Source organism: Anomaloglossus baeobatrachus, chromosome 1 (genome assembly GCF_048569485.1).
Source record: "Anomaloglossus baeobatrachus isolate aAnoBae1 chromosome 1, aAnoBae1.hap1, whole genome shotgun sequence".
Lineage (NCBI taxonomy): Eukaryota > Metazoa > Chordata > Amphibia > Anura > Aromobatidae > Anomaloglossus > Anomaloglossus baeobatrachus.
Genome location: NC_134353.1, coordinates 241,215,867 through 241,237,006, shown reverse-complemented (window position 1 = coordinate 241,237,006; position 21,140 = coordinate 241,215,867). Strand labels below are relative to the sequence as shown.

General features: G+C 48.4%; 2 protein-coding genes across 3 annotated transcripts in view; one reads left to right on the top strand and one right to left on the bottom strand.

Annotated features, from left to right (window-relative positions):
- LOC142310874 (UPF0462 protein C4orf33 homolog) overlaps nt 1–21,140 on the top strand; it is a 145,926-nt gene that overhangs the window by 39,120 nt on the left and 85,666 nt on the right. For both annotated transcript variants that reach the window (XM_075348652.1, XM_075348660.1), the window contains exon 2: nt 9,562–9,742. In XM_075348652.1, the coding sequence (XP_075204767.1) occupies nt 9,562–9,742 (181 nt within the window). The remainder of the gene's footprint in view (nt 1–9,561; nt 9,743–21,140) is intronic.
- SCLT1 (sodium channel and clathrin linker 1) overlaps nt 1–21,140 on the bottom strand; it is a 317,891-nt gene that overhangs the window by 278,417 nt on the left and 18,334 nt on the right. The gene's annotated exons all lie outside the window — the stretch shown is intronic.

Here is a 21,140-nt window from a genome sequence, read left to right as displayed (position 1 = left end):
TTTTGTCTGTGCAGTCTGACCGCTGTGAGCTGCAGAAAGATGGCGCTGATCTCCTCCCTCTGCTGTGATCTGGACAGCCCAGGGGGCGCAAACAGGTCACAGCAGGGAGCTCTCCTGTAAATAAGCCTAGGGGTCGGAGTCCGGCTATCAGTCTATGCACAGGGGCTGCCATAAAGGAGTGAGAAACTGTTGTTACACACACAGCAAATCCAAGATGGCCCCCAGTGCTTCAGTAAAACTAGAATTAAATAAAAACTTAATAAACAGTGAGTTTAATTTTGTATTAAAAATACTTTATTTCATAATCACTATTATTAATACAAAAATAAAAAGCCGCCACACCTTCCCCTTAAACCCTCCCCTGTTTCTGGTAGAACGTTTGGCCTGTTTCAGTGCTGCTCTTCTTCTTTTACAGGACACAATAGAGCGTATTTCTAAATTGTGGTTTAATAGTGTTTTTCCATAATTGGAGTAAAACAGATTTTGCCTGAGTTTTGAAAATAACAAAAAGCAAACCATATGACAACCAGTATCCATCCTTGTACTTGTATAATACAGAGCCGGACAGTGGCGCGGTGTAAAGGTGACTGATTTGTAGAACAGCTGTGATTTCCAGTAGATTTTCAGAGGATTTGCTGAAGTCGGATATTTGCCGGCTTCTTGTAAGAGGGCACTTTGTCACTTTTCATTCTGTAACATTTACTTCCAGAAAAGCCGTATACATCTTCAGCGTCAATGTTTGTCAAAGGGCAGCTGAAGCTTACTGACACCTGTCAGGATGGATGTAGCCGGGCACTGATCAGAACAACTATGCAAAAGCCTAGGACAAAGAGGAATACAGCCCAGACAGTAAAGAAGCCAAAACCAATGTACATTGTGCTACATAATAGCAGGCAAAAACGGGGTCAGTGAAGTCCGCTTCTCCTGGGGTTTTTTTTGTTTTTGCTGTATAATAATATAATAGTTTTTTATTTTTATAGACCAACGCCTTCTGCAGCACTTTAAAAATCAAAGATACTTGTACCAATAATATAGACATCACAGATTATCATAATTCAAGAGATCCCAAGAGGAGCGAGGGCCGTGCTCACAAGCTATCTATGAGACTGTGTGTAACAGTGTGTCCCTCCCCCGCCTTTGCTCATGGTATAATAGTTTGTCTCTCCTTGACTGTCCTGTATGTACTACTGGTGGGGGATTGTTTGTTCTTCTCAGCATGGGACTTCTCCAATCCACAACTTGGTAAACAAGAAAGAGCCAGGGCTTCTAAAGTCCATTCATGTATCAAGTGTCCAGGCGGAGTTGGACTCTTCTGCCCACTTAAGGGGCTGATCCCAGGAGAGAAGAACAATGAGACCCATGTTAGTTCAGTTAGTTAGATCTTGGCTGGAGAAGGACTAGGATCTATTGCTGAGGCTGGATCCTAGAGCCTGTGTATGGACTGTCACAGATTGGAGATCAGTGGCCACGTGGGATTGCGTTTTGTTCACCCTGTTGGACTCAAGGAATTCATATAAGGACCATTGCCCTATTTTCCCTGGCATCGGAATACCGGGAGGTGCCCCTGGATCTTTTGTTTTGTTGTGGACTCCTTGCAGACTTTAAGGATTTATATTTGTTTGGTGCTTTTATCTTTGTGGTTCCAATAAAGCCCTTTGGATTGTTCCTTGGCCTGGCGTCCCTTACTGCTCTGCCGCATACCCTGTTACACTGTCTAATGTGACTAAGCCTTTACATCCAGGCAGGAAAGGACAAATACTACAACCTGGGGTCCTCTTCCATAGATACTGGCAAATCAGTTATAGTTTTGAAGGACCGATGGAGAGTGACAATACATGGCTTATTGCTTGTGGCCAATTGGGACGCCTGTGCAGCTGCACATGCTCTCTGTCCGCCTCTGCCTCTAGGAATAAAACATAAGTTAACCCCTACTTGACTAAGTAATAACTAAACATCCACATCCCTGATTATGGGGATAATATGCTACTAATCTCCCTAAAAAGAAAGAAAAGGTCGTGTCGCCTCACATTGGAGACGAGCATGTCGCAGTAAGGCTATGTGCGCATGTCACGTTTTTTTCAAGTTTTTGTCGCAGGGGGGGTTTTGTCAGCATTTTATTTGTCAAATATTTGACAAAATCTTTGACAAAATAAGCAGCATGTTAATTGTTTTTGCGTTTTTATCACCCATAACACTCAATCACAGCCGTCGGTGGGTGGGTCTGTATCGTACAGTTAAATAATTTTAAAAAACGGCATGTGGTCCCCCAAATTTTGATACTCAGTCAAGATAAAGCTTCACAGCTGAGGGCTGGCATTCTCAGGCTGGGGAGACCCACATTATTGGGAGCCCCCCAGCCTAAAAAATCAGCCAGCAGCTGCCTAGAAGTAGATGCGACAGTCCCGGGACTTTACCCGGCTCTTCCCGATTACCCTGGTGCAGTTGCAATCCGGGTAATAAGGGGTTAATGGAAGCCCATAGCTGCCACTAAGCCCTAGGTTTGTGATGTCAGGTGTCTGAGACACCCCCCCATTACTAATCTGTAAGTGAAAGTTAATAAACACAAACACCCCAAAAATCCTTTATTTGAAATAAAAAACAAAAAAAGCATCCTCTTTCACTATTTTATTAACTCTCCAAACACCTCTCCAGGTTCGACGTAATCCACACGAGGTCCCATGACACTTCCAGCACTGCGACATCTGAGTCTCACAGCGAACGCCATAGAACATGACTGCCCACTGTGAGCTCCATGCAGCAAGTGAAGTGAGTAATGCTATCAGCAGTGACATCACTGAGGTTAGCTGCAACCATAGTTGGAGTCCTCCACCTATGATAGCAAATAACCTGAGTGATTGTAGTGAGCTGCGCTATTAGCGGTGATGTCACTCAGGTTAGTCCTCCACCTGAGGCTCACTTCAGTGGCAGACTGATTTGCGGTCACAGTTGGAGGACTCCAGTTGTGACTGGATATCACCTAAATGTCGGCACCGCTGATCATGCTGCTCACTTTAGTCACTTGGGTGATTTGCTGTCACAGGTGCAGGACTCCAGCTGTGGCTATGGCTAACCTGAGTGACGTCACCGCTGATACCGCAATTCACTTCAATTGTTGTTGCATGGAGCTCACAGCGGGCAATCATGTTCTATGGTTCTCACTGTGAGCGTCAGATGTAGCAGCGCTAGAAGCATCATGGGACCTCGTGTGGCTTACGTTCGACCTGGAGGGGTTTTTGAGAGGTGAATAAAGTGGTGAAAGAGGATGCTTTTTTTGTCTTTTATTTCAAATAAAGGATTTTTTTGGATGTATGGGTTTATTTACTTTCACTTACAGATTAATGATGGGGGGGGGTCTCATAGACACCTGCCATCACTAAGCTAGGGCTTAGTAGCATTTGTGGGCTGTTATTAACTCCTTATTAGGCTGCTTTCACATCAGCATTTTTTTTTTCTTCAGGCAAAAAAATGCAAACCGCAAGTGACTGGATCCTGTTAAATTATTGATAAACGCATGCAAACGCAAGTGTTATTTACAGGATCCTATAACTTGCAGTTTGAGTCGTGTGATTGGAAATGAGCTGTATTGGGCGTGGATTGAAGTGAATTTGAGGTGACTGCAGAGAGAGAGAGAGAGAGAGCGAGAGATGCAGATTCAGAGCATGCTCAGTACACCAAACCGGATCCTTCAGAAAGGATACAACCGCAAGTCCACAAGCAGGATCAGGCGCCCATTGAACTACATTGCACCAATGGCCGCAATGTACAGGATCCGTTGACCTCCAGTATTTGGACGCAAGTGCAACATGTTGCGTTTTTCAAAAAAGTTAAAAAACAGCAAGTCACCGGAATCCGGACAGTAACGCATGCGAACGCATGTTACCACAAGTCCATTGAAAATGCATTGGATGAAAAACGGATTCGTTTTTGCGACAAAAAAACCATCCCTGCTGCATTTCAAAAAACGCCTTACTCCGATTGCCACCGCACCAGGGCAACAGGAAGAGCTTGGCCCAGCACCAGAATTGGCTCATTTTATGGATTTGCCACTTCTGGGGCGGCTGTGGGCTGCTATTGTTAGCCTAGAAAGGGCCAAATAGCGATGGCCTTACCACCCTAATAATATCAGCCCCCAGTTGTCTGCTGTATCTTGACTGGTTTTAGAAAATTTTGTTTTTTTACCTATGCTATCATATATTTTTTTTCTCCTTTAAAAAACACATTAACAAAATCGCATGTGTTTTTACCACTTTTTTTTTTTTTTTTATCAAACAGTGTTTACAGTTGTCAGTCTGCCAGAGGGTGCAGTTTTGTTGTCAACCCAAAAACACAGCGTGCGCACATACAGACTCTTGATCAGACACCTTCTATCTTTTCAGTTTTCCCCTTCTGAAGTGCACATCGCACCCTTTCTAATCCCAGTTATTAATCAGCCCAAAACCTGCACTGACTGGGGCTACAGAAAATACCAAGCTAGGAAGGGAATGGCAGGCTCCAATACATTTATTGTGGGCACATACTGTGTATGTTTCTGTAGGTGGGTCTGTGGAGATTTCCAGTGTGGGGGGCTACAGAAGCATCATTGTGTGCGGACATCATCCTGTGTGTGCGTGGGAGCTATGGGTAACATTATTCCATATGGAAGACATGTGGGGCATAATACTGTGCGGGGATGACTGGGGCATCATATATTCTGTGTGTGGGGCAGTTTATCATCCCGTGTGTGTGTGTGTGTGTGTGTGTGTAACATTACTCTGTGTGTAGGACCTGTGGGGGCATAATACTGTGTGGGGATGACTGGGGCATCATATTGTGTGGAAGTGGCATCATACTGTGTGTGGACTATGAGTAACATTATTCTGTGTGGAGGAACTGTTGGGGCATAAGGCCCTGTGCGCACTAGAAAATGGAATTTTCTTAAGAAATTTCCGCAGGCTCTGAAAGATTTCCGCACCCGCGGAAAAAAAAACCGCACCGAAATCCGCATGCGTTTTGGTGCGTTTTTTCTGCGGGTTGGTACGTGTTCTAATGCATTCAATGCAATAAAGCACATTGAAGAAAAAAAAAAAGGTCATTTTCTTCTGCTAGATAGATAGATGGATAGACATATAGATGGATAGATAGATAATGGATAGATAAATAGAAGGATAGATGGCTAGATAATGGATAGATAGAGAGATAGAGGGATAGATAATGGATGGATAGATAATAGATAGAAGGATAGATAGATGGCTAGATAATCAATAGATAGAGGACAGATCAATCAATAGATAGAGTCCCTGTGAGGACAACACGCTGCAGCTCTCGCGAGCGGTAGTGTGTTCACATTACCGACCGTGAGAAATTACCTGTAATTACCTCTGCAGTCTCATTACGAGGCTGCATTGAGTAAGTGTGTGTCAGTCGCGGTTAATAAATTGGTGAAAGAGGGGGCTTTTTTGTGTTTTATTTAAAATAAAGGATTTTTCTGTGTGTGTTTTTATTCACTATACTTACGGGTTAATCATGAAAGCTGTCTCATAGACGCTGCCATGATTAAGCCTGGACTTAGTGGCAGCAATCCGCTGCCATTAATTCATTATTATCTGGATTGCCACCGCATCACGGCAATCTGGAAGAGCCGGGGACACTCCGGGACTGTCGCATAATGGATGCGACAGTCCCGGGGCAGCTGCAGGCTAATATTCTCGGCTGCGGGGGGGGAGGGGGGGCATTAACCCTGGCCCTCGCCCTCCCCAGCCTGAGAATACTGGGCCGCCGCTGTGTGTTTACCTTGGCTGGACGGTAAAAATACGCCGGAGCCCGTGTTTTTTTTAATTTATTTATTTTTTTATTTGTAATATGTACGTTTGATTTCTATGTGCATTCTATATGTATTCTATATATCTGTGTCTGAGTGTGATATGTGTCTGTTTTTCGAGTCAGGAGAGTGCGAGTGTCCGAGGTTGGCCCAATGTCCATGGACATTTGAATGAGCCCTTATTGAGATGGATCTCATAGTCTCACCTCTTTGAGTATGAGAGCTAATGCCATTGAGACAAATAATGTCATCAGTGGGAGTGCATGTGTGAAGACCCCCACAATCTTTGAATGGTTCTATTGACTTCAGTGGGATAACCTGTTGACACCGCTTTTGGATCTCAGAATCTCCAAGCTATGTCAAATCCATGGGTGTCCTTTTATTCTTGCTGTAGAAGGAATATCAGCAAGCAAATATGGGCTGATGTACATTATTGGAGCATCTGAAGGTTTTCATATCTTTGGGGTCTGTACACACATTGTGTATTTTCAGCAGAGAATTCTGCACCAAAACGCTGCAGTTTCCATTACTCGCAAAGTGAATGAGACTGAAATCTCACGCACTTGTGGCTTGTTTTATCCTTGCAGATATGAAGTATTTTTAATCTGCATCAAGTCAATTCTTTAAGCGTTTTTCACCCATTCAAATTAATAGAGAAGAAACCAATAAAAGCTCATGTATCTTACACAACACTTTTCCTGCCAAGGAATGCATTTTTGATGGAGATGTTTCCGCTGCATACACTTAGGGGTACTTTGCACGTTGCGACATCGCTAGCCAATTGTAGCGATGCCGAGCACGATAGTCCCCGCCCCCGTCGCACATGCCATCTCTTGTGGTAGCTGCTGTAGCGAATATTATCGCTACGGCAGCTTCACACGCACTTACCTGCCCTGCGACATCGCTCTGCCCGGCGACCCGCCTCCTTCCTAAGGGGGCGGGTCTTGCGGCGTCAAAGCGACGTCACACGGCAGGTGGCCAATAGAAGTGGAGGGGCGGAGATGAGCAGGACGTAAACATTCCGCCCACCTCCTTCCTTCCTCATTGCAGGCGGGACGCAGGTAAGGAGATGTTCCTCGCTCCTGCGGCTTCATACACAGCGATGTGTGCTGCCGCAGGAACGAGGAACAACATCGTACCTGTCGCTGCAGCGAAATTATGGAAATGACCGACACTACACGGATCACAGATTTTCGACGCTTTTGCGATCGTTTATCAGTGCATCTAGGCTTTACACGTTGTGATGTCGTTACTGGCGCCGGATGTGCGTCACTTTCGATTTGACCCCGACAATATCGCAGTAGCGATGTCGCAACGTGCAAAGTACCCCTAAGTCTGTGTTCACACGTTGGGTCTTTGCAGCTGTTTTTTACTGTACTAGTAAAAGCTGTGAGGTTTTAGAAATCTCGCGCACACAATATGAAATCTGTAGCTTCTATTAAATCTGGGATTGTCTGTTTCTTTCAGCGTCTTTCTTCTTTTTTTTTTACCATAGAAAGCAGCGAGAAAATAAAAAAAGGCTGCAAAAGCACATTGGCTTTAACATGTTCTTGGTGGAAAAAAAAATGTATTGATCCATAAAAACAAAGTGAATAAGGTACAGAGGTATAGAAAGAGCAAAAAGCCACACGTTTTTGTCCTACTTGGATCTTAGTCAATGCCTTTTGGGTATTTTCAGTCACATAGATCTCTTAAAGGGAAAATTGTGGAAAAGAGCTATTACCCTGCTGATATTGGGATAATCTGCAGGGTAATAGCATTCTGGACCTGTAAGGGTATGTGCGCACGTGTGCGTATTACATACAGTTACGCTGCGTTCTGCACCGCAGCGTAACTGCATGTGTCCTGCGTCCCCTGCACAATCTATGGAGATTGTGCAGGGGCCGTGCGCACGTGGCATGTTAGAACGCAGCGATTCGGCTCCTTGCCGAATCGCTGCGTTCTAAGAAGTGACATGTCACTTCTTCCGTGCGGTTTGCATGCTGTCTATAGGGAGAGGCAGCATGCAGAGCGCACGAATCTGCCGGCACCATGCGCTTCAGAACGCAGCTTTTCAGCTGCTCTCTGAAGCGCACATTTTCGGTGCGGTGCAGAGCGCACACGTGCGCACATAGCCTTAGTGCCTGCACGTTGAACCCTGCTGCCGGGAGGAAAGTTACTTTTTTCCTTTCAGCAGTGTTCTGGTTTCAGTCACAGGGGCAGCATTGGTGTGGGTTCAGTCACCCCTCTGTGTAGAGAGTGGTGGCTGTAACTGCGCCCCGCACTGACTGACAGCTGCGCCAATGCAGAGTGGCCGTCAGTCAGTGGCTGCAGCCACTCTCCTTACACAAGGCGGTGACTGAAACCTGAACACTGCCAGGAGGATGAAAGTTAATTTCCTCCAGGCAGCAAGGTTTAATGCACAGGCGCTGGGCAGGATCAGAATGCTATTGCCCTGCAGATTAACCCCATATCTGCAGGTTAATAGCATTTTTCAATATGATAGTTTCCCTTTAAAATCACTTCAAATGTGATGTGGTCTCCAAATTTTTTTTTTTTCATTTTTAACCCTTCTAAGGCTGCTTTCACACCTCCGGTTTCTGCAATGCGGCACAATCCGGCACTTTGCAGGAGATTCGCAACCGTTTTTTTTGCTGCCGGTTGCGTTTTTTCTGCATAGACTTTAATTAGTGCCGCATTGTGCTGCATGGCCTTGCGTTCCATCCGGTTTTTGCCGCATGCGGCAGATTTAGGCTACTTTCACACATCAGTTTTCTGCATTCAGGCACAATCCTTTTTTTTCCTGATCCAAAGGATCCGGCAAAAAAATGTAAAACCGTATCCACCGGATCCGGTTTTTAACGGATCCGTTATGCCGGATGCGTACAAAACCGGATCCGGTGGATACGGTTTGCATCCGGTTTATCCTTTTTTTTGAAGGATCAGCTTTATTAATTAATTTGGTGCATGCGCAGTTTACAAAAACGGATCCGGTAGCCGCATCCATTTTTTACCGCATTGCGCCGGATCCGGCGTCCATAGGCTTTCATTGTAAAACACGCCGTATCGGCGCGATGCGTTTTTTTTTGCCGGACAAAAAAACGTTGCAAGACACGTTGCCTCCGGCCGCCGCTTTGATAAATTTTGCCGCATCTGAAAAAAAACGGATGCAACGCAAAGCCATCAGGTACAATCCGGTTACAATGCAAGTCTATGGGGATAAACCGGATGCGGTACCGGATCCGATTTACCCGTTTTTTTCCGGATTGTACCTGATGGCAAAAACCTGATGTGTGAAAGTAGCCTTAGCCGATGCGGCGGCCGGATGAAACGTTGCCTGGCACGTTTTTTCGTGCGGCAAAAAAAAAACGCATCGCGCCGCATTCGGCCGATGCGGCACATTTTTCAATGGATGCCTATGGCGGCTGGATGCGGCGCGATGCGGCAAAAACCGCATCCGGCCACCGCATGCAGTTTTTGCCACTGCGCATGCTCAGTAGCATGCCGCAAGCGGCAAAAAACGGACGGGCCGCATGGGAAAAACTTATGCAAAGGATGCGGTGTGTTCACCGCATCCGTTGCATAGCTTGCACAGCCGGATTGAGCCGCAGAGCTCAAGCCGGATGTGTGAAAGCAGCCTATAGCCGTTGCAATGCCTGCACCTATATCTTTTCGGAGCAGTGCAGTATTTCCCGGCTCCTCTCTCAGCAGCATACTGTACATGCTCCTCTCAGAACTTGTGACATTTGCTGAAACATCCATTATGTTTTTCTTTTTTTTTTTAGATGGACTTTACAATTCAACATGAATGGAACGGAGCCCGTGTGCCACATGACCCGGTGAAGATCTGTCTGCAGCCAGCGCCTCAGGGATTGCAGATGGAGGTTTCGGCCCCATTTTTCAATGACCCTCCTGCCCCTTCAGGTCCAGCAGGAGAGCCCTTCAATGCTCTCTGGGACTATGAAGGTTTGTACACTGTATATATGCGGTTTTGTGTGTGTAAAATGCAATATATAGAATAGATTTTCTATTTTTTTGGGTTTACTTTGTATGACACATGACAGTGGTGCAGCTTAGGCCTGAGCCCAGAAATGAGCTATGGACTGAGCCCAGATCAAGGAAGGAATGAGCGTTGATGTGACCTGTGTAATATATGACCCTTACTTAGAGGGTAAAGTAAAGACTTCATCTGTGTCAGCATTTGCTCAGGTTTTTGTGCTAACTTCTTTATTTCAATTACTAAATTGTGCAATCATCTCTTGAATTTAGATCAGTAGATAGTTACATACCTTACATACTTAAAAGTAATGAAGTAAGGCAGAGGTGGGGAACCTGCGGGCCGCATGCGGCCCGCCAAGACCATTTGTGTGGCCCCCGGGCAGATTCCCGGGGGTGGCAGTGCACCGGCCACCGCCATGGTCTTACCGGGCACCGGCCCTTTAAGTCTTCACATGCGCTGCTTGCGCGCACCAATGAGCTTTTTCGCTGGCAGGTGCCAGTGTGCTCAGGACTGACTTTATGGGCGGGTTTAGCGCTCTGCGCTTCCGTCCCACAGCAGCTTCACCGTTTCCAGCATGGTTCCGCCCGCTCCCCCCCCCCTTCTTCCGTGTAGCGTGCCCCAATCAGTGCTGTGTGCCACCCGCTCTCTGCCCCTCCTCCAGTGCAGCGTACAGCTCCAAGTGCTGTGTGCTGCCGCTCCCCGGCGCTCTGTGCTGCCCGCTCTCTGCCCCTTCTCCGGTGCAGCGTGCCTTCTGCAGTTCTGTGTGCAGACTCCCCAGCGATGTGGATCACCCCCACTGTTGAGTTCTCTCCAGTGCTCCGTACCACCCCAACTGCAGTGTACCCCCTAGTGAAGTCTGTGTTCTGCAAGTGCTGTCTGTGCCCCGAGTTTCCTCCTAGTGATGTCTGTGTGCCCTCCCTTAGTGATGTCTGTGCGCCCCCCTTAGTGATGTCTGTGTGCCCCCCCCTTAGTGATGTCTGTGTGCCCCCCCCTTAGTGATGTCTGTGTGCCCCCCCTTAGTGATGTCTGTGTGCCCCCCCCTTAGTGATGTCTGTGTGCCCCCCCCTTAGTGATGTCTGTGTGCCCCCCCCCTTAGTGATGTCTGTGTGCCCCCCCCTTAGTGATGTCTGTGTCCCCCCCCCCTTAGTGATGTCTGTGTGCCCCCCATCCTTAGTGATGTCTGTGTGCCCCCCATCCTTAGTGATGTCTGTGTGCCCACCCCCTTAGTGATGTCTGTGTGCCCACCCCCTTAGTGATGTCTGTGTGCCCCCCCCTTAGTGATGTCTGTGTGCCCCCCCTTAGTGATGTCTGTGTGCCCCCCCCTTAGTGATGTCTGTGTCCCCCCCCCCCTTAGTGATGTCTGTGTGCCCCCCATCCTTAGTGATGTCTGTGTGCCCCCCATCCTTAGTGATGTCTGTGTGCCCACCCCCTTAGTGATGTCTGTGTGCCCACCCCCTTAGTGATGTCTGTGTGCCCACCCCCTTAGTGATGTCTGTGTGCCCACCCCCTTAGTGATGTCTGTGTGCCCACCCCCCTTAGTGATGTCTGTGTGCCCACCCCCCTTAGTGATGTCTGTGTGCCCACCCCCCTTAGTGATGTCTGTGTGCCCACCCCCCTTAGTGATGTCTGTGTGCCCACCCCCCTTAGTGATGTCTGTGTGCCCACCCCCCTTAGTGATGTCTGTGTGCCCACCCCCTTAGTGATGTCTGTGTGCCCACCCCCTTAGTGATGTCTGTGTGCCCACCCCCTTAGTGATGTCTGTGTGCCGCCCCCTAGTGATGCCTGTGCCCTCTTAATGGTGCCTGTGCCCACCTAGTGATGTCCGTGCCCCCCCTAGTGCTCTCTGTGCCGCCCTAGTGATGTGTGCCCCCCAGTGCTGTCTGTGCCCCACAGAAATGCTTATGCCTCCCTGTGACCTAGTAATGTGTGTTCCCCAGCATCTCCTTTTATGTATATGCTCCCAGCCCCTCCTGTCATGGATATGCCCCAGCGTCTCCTGTGAGGTGTATGCCCCTACCCCTCCTGTGATATATACGTCACACACTGGGGTATATACATCACATTGGAGATGCTGGGGCTGTACATATGACAGGAGGGGCTGGGGCATATACCTCACAGGAGGGGCTGGGGGCATATACATCAAAGGAGAGGCTGAAAGCATATACATCACAGGAGGGGGCTGGGGGCATATACATGTCCTAGCCCCTCGTGTGATGTATGTGCCCCCAGTGTCTTCTGTGATGTAGGTGTCTCTTGTGATGTATATACAGCAGTCCCAGCGTCTCCTATGTGATCTATATGCCAACAGCCCCTTTAGTGATGTATGTGTCTCCTGTGATTTATATACACCAGTCCCTGTGTCTGCTGTGTGATGTATATAGTCTACCAATCTTATTATCACAAAGAGTTGCCTGTGCTCCAGACCGTGACAAACCTGGAAAAGAGAGAAGCAACATAAGTATCACCGAACATCACAGCCGCACAAAAGAGAAGCCGCTCCAGCCACCACAATAGGGGTGAGTTAATTAACTGTTTGACCAAATATAGTGGGTTCATTTTCACACTGATAATTTTGCGCGGCCCCCGAAGGTTGGCAGAAATTTCCAAATGGCCTCTGACAGAAAAAAGGTTCCCCACCCTTGAAGTAAGGGAACGACCAGAATATAGAAAGATGGACTCTTATTTAGTAGGAATTTTGGACATTTCACTGAGTCTTTATCACGTAACCATCGTTTTCATAAACCAATAGTACACAGTAAAATAAGCGACTTTGTAATAATCTTATTAGATAAATCTGCTTCTTTCTCTCCCAGAATTGATCAGTCATTATCATAGTCTCCATTCTGAGGTAAAATCTGTATTCAGTGATGACTTTCCCAATACTGAGATAGGAGATGGCAGGTTTTACTGATAAGATTCTATTAAGAGGGAGGAGCTAGATGTAGAAGGAGGAGCTAGCGCAGGGCTCCGCCCCCTCCCTCTTCTATCTACATACATAATCACCAGTTGTGGATGTCCTCCTATTCCGTCATGCACCGCGGCACTGTCCGTTGCGCAGCTGCAGTTCGAACAATGCTCCAGCTTCCGGGTCCTCACTGCACACATGCACATATACACACATAGTAGACACACATGGATACACCGAGCACATACACACACATAGCGCACATGCATGTATACACACACTGCTGTATACTCACCTGTCCGGGGCCGCCGCCGCTTCTGCTCAGTCCTTTACTGCAGTTGAATGCTTTGTGGCGCCGTAAAGCATTCAAATGCAGTAAAGACATGACATCAACCTGCAGCGGCTGCTCCGTACACCGGATGCTATCACGGAGGAGTCTCTATGCTGCAGCTGGAGGCTCCGCGGGCACGGAGGACAGGTGAGACATGGCATAATAGGGGACAGAAGGGAACCAGCAGGAGCACATTACTAAACAATGCGCTCAGTACTGCAGGGGACATCAGCACCCCCCCCTCCCCCGACCAGATCTGTGCGCCCCCCCCCACCAGACCTGTATCCCTCCAGCCCCCCCACCAGATCTGTATGCCCCCAGCCCCACTCAACACTGCTCCTGTCAGCACCACTAAGCATAGACAGATGTTCATTTCCCCGCGCTCCTGATGCGATAGTATCGGGCCTATTTCTAGTCTACATATAATCTCACCATTAACTGCCATCTCCTATCAGTAATGGGAAAGTCTTCACTGAATACAGATTTTACCTCAGACTTGAGAATTTTGATAATGACTGATCAATTCTGGCAGAGACAGAAGCAAATTTTTCCGATTAGATATATTACATAGTTGCTTATTTTCATGTGCACTATAATTTAGTAAATACAAATTAAGGTGACAGTTACACTTGAAAGGGAATCTGTCACCAGGTTTTTACCACTAATCTGAGAGCGGCATAATGTAAAGACAGAGACCCTGATTCCAGCGATGTGTCACTTACTGGGCTGCTTAGTGTCGTTGTAATAAAGTCAGCAGTTGATTATCATTATTAGACTACTTGACCTGCTGCCAGGTAGTACAGCATATTCATGAGCTCTGTATAACCCCGCCCGCATCCCTAATTAGCAGCAATCTGTGTAGACTGTATATGGGCAGAAAGCTGCCAATCAGTGATGGGGCAGGGTTATGGAGCTCCACATTCATATAACTGCTATAACTGCAGCAGAGAAAATAGTGATTTTCTCAATTCTGCTGGAAGCAGCCCAGTAAGTGACACATTGCTGGAATCAGGGTCCCTGTATCTACGTTATACTGCTCTTACATGGGGTAGCAAAAACCTGGTGACAGATTCCCTTTTAAGGCTTCACCGAAGAACAATACTGTAGCTATACAGTAGTATTCATTGATACACCAAACAAATCCAGTTGTGTCAGTACATGATCTTTTCCATTAGTAATGGTGCAGTGAAGTAAGCACTATCCTCTCACATTTATTTCTACTAACAGCGAATGTGAAAGGTAACCCTTCTCATGTATGTGAATCTTTACCAGGAGACCTTTTAGTTCAGTACTTTGTCTAGTTCTAGCTGTGAATCAGATTGTGAATTTTTCCCTAAAGTAAAAGTTCATTATTCCTGTAGTAAATGGTATTTAGACATGTATTAATTGAAGATACATTGTGTTGTTGATTTCTGTATGGTCTTATTGTAAAGTCGTGCTTTCTCCCACATGCCTGCTTGTGGGGCTTCAAGTTCAGAGCTCAGCGTGTACCTGGGCTTCATAGTCTTTCTTTCCTTCCAGTCTCTCAATGCCCTAATCTTTGGAAAATTCAATCAAACATGCGAATTACAGTGATTGGTGTACCCTTAGTGTGGCCAAGAGGCTCATTGCACCATCCCACTGCTTCTCTCAGCGTTGAAGGCAATTGCTCACCCGTAGAGAGCAGTGTCTGCAGGGGAAGCTCAGGCAAGTCAGAGCTATCATTCACCAGTACAAAACTAGTGGGCGAAACGGTGCACTGAGCCTCTTGGCCACACCGAGGGTGCACCAAGAATCCTAATTATATTTGACTGAACATTGATTTCTGATGAATGGAGGCGTCAATTAAAAAACTTCAGATGCAATTTTTAGAAGGGCCATGTTCTCTACAATGGTATGGCCTCTGTTCATTATTTGCTTTTTATACATATTATATATATATATATGTATATATGTGTGTGTGTGTGTGTGTGTGTGTGTTATATATACATGTATGTATATGTATGCGTGTGTATGTATGTGTGTATATATATATATATATATATATATATATATATATATATATATATATAAAAAATTATATGTGTGTGTGTGTGTGTGTGTGTGTGTGTGTATATAATATATATATATATATATATATATATATATTATATATTTCTTTATCGTTCCTTTGGGAGACCCATACCATGGGTGTTTAGCTTCTGCCTCCGGAGGACACACAAAGTACTACACTTAAAAGTGTAGCTCCTCCCTCTGAGCTTATACACCCCCTGGTGAGCAGACCCAGCCAGTTTATTGCTTTGTGTCAGGAGGCATACATCCACACATGCATTCTCATCTGATTTGTTTGACTTTTGGAAAGAGTTTGAAGAAAAGCGGGTCCATGTCTGGACTCCCGGCATGTCCCTTCTCACCCCACTGTGTCGGCGGTGTTGTTAAGGTTGATTTACAAGGCTGCAGCCTTACATGCCGCGCTCCTTCACCATCCCTTCTGGGCTCTGGCTTGAAGTGGGAGCCAGCACGGTCTCCATGCCTGGCAGGAGTCCGGTCTCCATCCACATCCCCTTGAGGATTCTGTTGGACCGGAGCACTCATCCCCAGGGACATGGCCCTGCGTCTCAGCAGCTAAGTACCTGAGACGTTTATGTTGGGGGTCCCGGTTCTTTATTGTAAGGGGAGAGTATGCTGTATGTGATTGTTTTAACTTTTCCGGTGGATTCTCTAGCTTTTGCCTGAGAACCGCGCCGATGGTGCCTGCTTGTCGGCCTCGCCGCTTAAATTTAGGCCCCGGCTTCGCCGGAGGCCTAGTTTCATTTTCCTGCCCTAGCATGTCACTCATGCAGAGGGACAGGTTCGGCTCCTCCCGGCGGCCGTTCTACACAGGGGAGGGACACTCCCCACTGCTGGGGCGTCCCTCCTTCCCTGCAGGTCCCTATAGCCCTCCAGTTCCCGCTCTTTTATAGGAACGCCCCCTAGTCCCGCCCCCTCTCTTCGCTCCGGCGGCCATTTCTCAGCAGAGTTCACTCTGCTCTGGGACATCCTGCATTCTGCATCTCTGCTGAGGTGCTGCGACTGGGGGACCGGGCTTCGGGATCTGGAGGGCACACAACACCGCGCTCAGCGGTCTGGTAAGCCACAGCCGGTTTCCGGTTGTGGACCTCTGTATACCAGCAGCATGTCTCACACAAGGAGCAAGGCCCAGTGGTCTCTCAGGCTGCTGCTGCACCTGTGATTGAACCCCCGGCCTGGGTAGAGTCCTTTTCTAGGGCCATATCCCAGTCATTTGCTGAGTCCATGGGGCTTTTGTCCAGGACTTTGATGAATATGCATCAGCCCCCCTCACAGGGTGCCTCTAATACTCTTGACAGAGGACTCCTATCCTCTGACCTCCGTCCATCAGAGCTCACGGAGGATTCATCATCTGATCCCAGACCCCGTCCTTCTAAGAGAAGGCGCAGGGTTTCCTCGCCCTCCCCATCCCACGGCTCTGTCTCAAGAGCTGACTCTCAAGATGAGGAGGATGCCCTCACTGGGGGCTCGGAGGCTATGTATCCCATCGATTTCTCTGAGGGTGACTCAGATCTTAGTGATTTGATTGCTTCTATTAATTCTGTGCTGGATCTCAATCCGCCAGTGTCAGAGGAGCAACTCTCTTTGGCAGAAAAACATCAGTTTACCTCGCCTAAGAGAGTGAAGAGTGTGTTCTTTAACCACTCCAGTTTTCAGACCGCTGTGACCAAACCCAGGGCCTGCCCTGACAAACGCTTTCCAAAGCGTGGTTCTGATGACCGGTTTCCATTTCCACCTGAGGTGGTCAAGGAGTGGTCTCACTCCCCAAAGGTAGACCCTCCGGTGTCTAGGCTATCAGCCCGGACCATTGTGTCGGTGGCTGATGGCACCTCACTTAAGGATTCCACTGACCGTCAGATTGACCTTCTGGCCAAATCTGTGTATGAAGCTGCGGGGGCCGCGTTTTCCCCGTCTTTTGCAGCAGTGTGGGCTCTCAAAGCCATCTCTGCTTCTCTAGAGGAGATGCATTCCCTCACCAAGGAATCTATGCCTGAGATGGTTACCTTAACTGCTCAGGCTTCAGCCTTTTCATCTTATGCCATCTCTGCCATGCTAGAGGCTGCTCACCGCACTGCGGTGGCTTCAGCTAATTCTCTTGTTATCCGCAGGATTTTGTGGCTTCGAAAGTGGAAGGCAGATGCTTCTTCCAAGAAGTTTCTTGCTGGGCTCCCTTTTGCTGGTTCACGGCTGTTTGGTGAACAGCTGGATGAAATCATTAAAGAAGCTACTGGCGGGAAGAGTACTTCCATGCCACAAACCAAGACCAGGAAACCCGCCCAGGGTAGGAATCAATCGAGGTTTCGTTCCTTTCGTTCCTCCAACTGGTCATCCTCTAAGCCTTCCGCCTCGTCCGCTAACTCAGCCAAGGATCAGAAATCCAACTGGCGCCCAAAAGCGCATCCGCAGAAGACCGCAGGAGGTTCTGCCACTAAGGCAGCTTCCTCATGACTCTCGGCCCGCTCCAGCCACGTCCTTAGTCAGTGGCAGGCTCTCCCACTTTGGCGACGCTTGGTTAAAGCAAGTCTCCGATCAGTGGGTGAGAGACATCATATCTCACGGCTACAGGATAGAATTCTCTTCCAGCCCACCAAACAGATTTTTTCTCTCAACTCCCCCCTGCTCCAAGGCCGCCGCCTTCTCGCAGGCCGTGGCGTCCTTGCAGGCAAACTGACTGATTGTCCCAGTTCCCGCTCAGGAACGGTTCAGAGGATTTTACTCAAATCTCTTCCTAGTTCCAAAAAAGGACGGTACCTTCCGGCCCATCCTGGATCTCAAGCTTCTCAACAAGCATGTCCGGGTGCGGCATTTTCGCATGGAGTCTCTGCGATCAGTCATTGCCTCTATGACCCAAGGGGAGTTCCTGGCGTCCATCGACATCAGAGATGCCTATCTACATGTGCCACTCGCAGTGTCACATCAGTGTTGGTTACGTTTTGCGATAGGAGAGGATCATTTCCAATTCGTGGCTCTCCCCTTCGGGTTAGCCATGGCCCCTCGGGTATTCACCAAGGTCCTGGCGGCAGTGATTGCGGTCCTGCACCTCCAGGGGTTAGCAGTGCTTCCTTATCTGGACGACCTTCTGGTCAAGGGTACATCCAGCGCAGACTGTCAGCGGAGTGTTTCGCTCACTCTCGCCACCCTAGCCCAATTCGAGTGGATTGTCAATCTTCCCAAATCCACTCTGACTCCGACCCAGAGTCTTACGTACCTAGGGATGCAGTTCGAGACTTTGCCGGCACTTGTGAAGTTGCCCTTAATCAAACAGCAGTCTCTCTGGCTAGCGGTGTGCTCTCTCCTGAGGCCCCACCGTTATTCCCTCAGGCGCCTGATGCTGGGTCAAATGGTGGCCTCCATGGAGGCGGTTCCCTTTGCCCAGTTCCATCTGCGTCCTCTGCAGCTGGACATTCTCCGCTGTTGGGACAAGCGGCCTTCCTCCTTACAGAGGTTAGTGGCTCTGTCGCCACGGACCAGGAGCTCTCTTCAGTGGTGGCTTCGACCCCTCTCCCTGTCCCAAGGGTGCTCCTTCCTGACTCCGTCCTGGGTGATTCTCACCACGGATGCCAGCCTTTCCGGCTGGGGAGCGGTACATCTCCACCACAGAGCACAGGGCACTTGGACTCCGTCCGAGTCAGCCCTTTCAATCAATGTGCTGGAAACCAGAGCTGTGCTTCTAGCTCTCCTAGCCTTTCACCACCTCTTGGCGGGCAGGCACATTCGAGTCCAGTCAGACAACGCGACAGCGGTTGCCTACATCAATCACCAAGGCGGGACACGCAGCCGCCTGGCAATGTTGGAGGTCAAACGCATTCTTCAATGGGCGGAGGACTCCAAGTCCACCATATCCGCAGTCCACAGACCTGGCGTTGAAAACTGGGAGGCAGATTATCTCAGCCGTCAATCCGTGGACGGTGGCAAGTGGTCCCTGCACCCGGCAGTGTTTCAGTCAATCTGCCGCAAGTGGGGCACTCCGGACGTGGACTTAAAGGCATCCCGTCACAACAACAAGGTTCCCGTTTACGTGGCTCGCTCCCACGATCCTCAGGCCTTCGCCGCGGACGCTCTGGTTCAAGACTGGTCCCAGTTTCGTCTGTCCTACGTGTTTCCCCCTCTAGCTCTCTTGCCCAGAGTCCTGCGCAAGATCAGAATGGAGGGCCGTCGAGTCATCCTCATTGCACCGGAATGGCCCAGGCGAGCTTGGTATCCGGACCTGCTCCAACTGTCCGTGGAGATGCCGTGGCATCTTCCGGACCGTCCAGACCTGCTCTCGCAAGGTCCGTTTTTCCGCCCGATTTCTGCGGCACTCAAATTGACGGCGTGGCTCTTGAGTCCTGGATTTTGACGGCTTCTGGTATTCCTCCTGAAGTCATCTCCACTATGACTCGGGCCCGTAAGTCTTCCTCCGTCAAGATCTATCACAGGACTTGGAAAATTTTCCTGTCCTGGTGTCGCTCTTCCGGCCATTCTCCTTGGCCATTCTCGTTGCCGACCCTTCTGTCTTTTTTACAGTCCGGTCTGCAGCTAGAACTGTCCCTCAACTCTCTCAAGGGACAAGTCTCAGCTCTATCAGTGCTGTTCCAGCGGCGTCTCGCCCGGCTGGCTCAGGTCCGCACCTTCATGCAAGGTGCGTCTCACATCATTCCACCTTATCGGCGGCCCTTGGATCCCTGGGACCTTAACTTGGTCTTCACGGTATTGCAGAAACCCCCTTTCGAGCCCCTTAGGGAGGTTTCTTTGTATCGTCTTTCTCAAAAGGTGGCCTTTCTAGTTGCCATAACTTCTCTCAGGAGAGTCTCTGATTTGGCTGCGCTCTCCTCGGAGTCACCCTTTTTGGTTTTTCACCAAGACAAGGTAGTTCTCCGTCCGACCCCGGACTTTCTTCCTAAGGTGGTCTCTCCCTTCCACCTTAACCAGGATATTTCCTTGCCTTCCTTCTGTCCGGCCCCTGTTCATCGCTTTGAGAAAGCGCTGCATACTCTAGATCTGGTGCGTGCTCTCCGGATTTATGTGTCTCGCACCGCTGCGCTTAGGTGGTGCACCTCTCTTTTTGTGCTAACCACAGGGCGGCGCAAGGGTCTCTCTGCTTCTAAGCCGACCTTGGCCCGTTGCATTAGATCGACCATTTCGGACGCCTACCAGAGTACTCAGGTGCCTCCCCCGCCGGGGATCAAAGCACACTCGACCAGAGCTGTCGGTGCCTCTTGGGCTTTTAGGCACCAGGCTACGGCTCAACAAGTCTGTCAGGCTGCCACTTGGACTAGCCTGCATACCTTTTCGAAGCACTACCAAGTGCATGCTCATGTTTCGGCAGATGCGAGCTTGGGCAGACGCATCCTTCAGGCGGCTGTCGCCCACTTGTGAAGTTAGGCTCCGCCTACTTCTTAGTTTTTCTGTTTATTCCCACCCAGGGACAGCTTTGGAACGTCCCATGGTATGGGTCTCCCAAAGGAACGATAAAGAAAAAGAGAATTTTGTTACTTACCGTAAATTCTTTTTCTTATAGTTCCGTATTGGGAGACCCAGCTCCCTCCCTGTTGCCTGTTGGCAATTTTCTTGTTCCGTGTGTTATCACCGGCTGTTGTCGTGGACAGAGTCTCCAGTTGTTCCGGTTCTTACTCGGTTCTACTTGTGGGTGGCTATTCTCCTTCAGCTTTTGCACTAAACTGGCTGGGTCTGCTCACCAGGGGGTGTATAAGCTCAGAGGGAGGAGCTACACTTTTAAGTGTAGTACTTTGTGTGTCCTCCGGAGGCAGAAGCTAAACACCCATGGTATGGGTCTCCCAATACGGAACTATAAGAAAAAGAATTTACGGTAAGTAACAAAATTCTCTTCTTTTTATATAATATATATATATATATATATATATATATATATATATATATATATATATATATATATATATATATATATATATAATATACTTTTTATTTTTAAAGCAACTTTTCTGTTTTTGCCTTGTGGTATTTTACAAAAAATAAAAATAGGTTTTTCCATTTATCCATTCCTGCGACTTTTTACTGCAGTGTTGCATCTTTTGCAAAATAGGCCAAAAATTGTGCCAAAATATCTGTCCTACCCAGA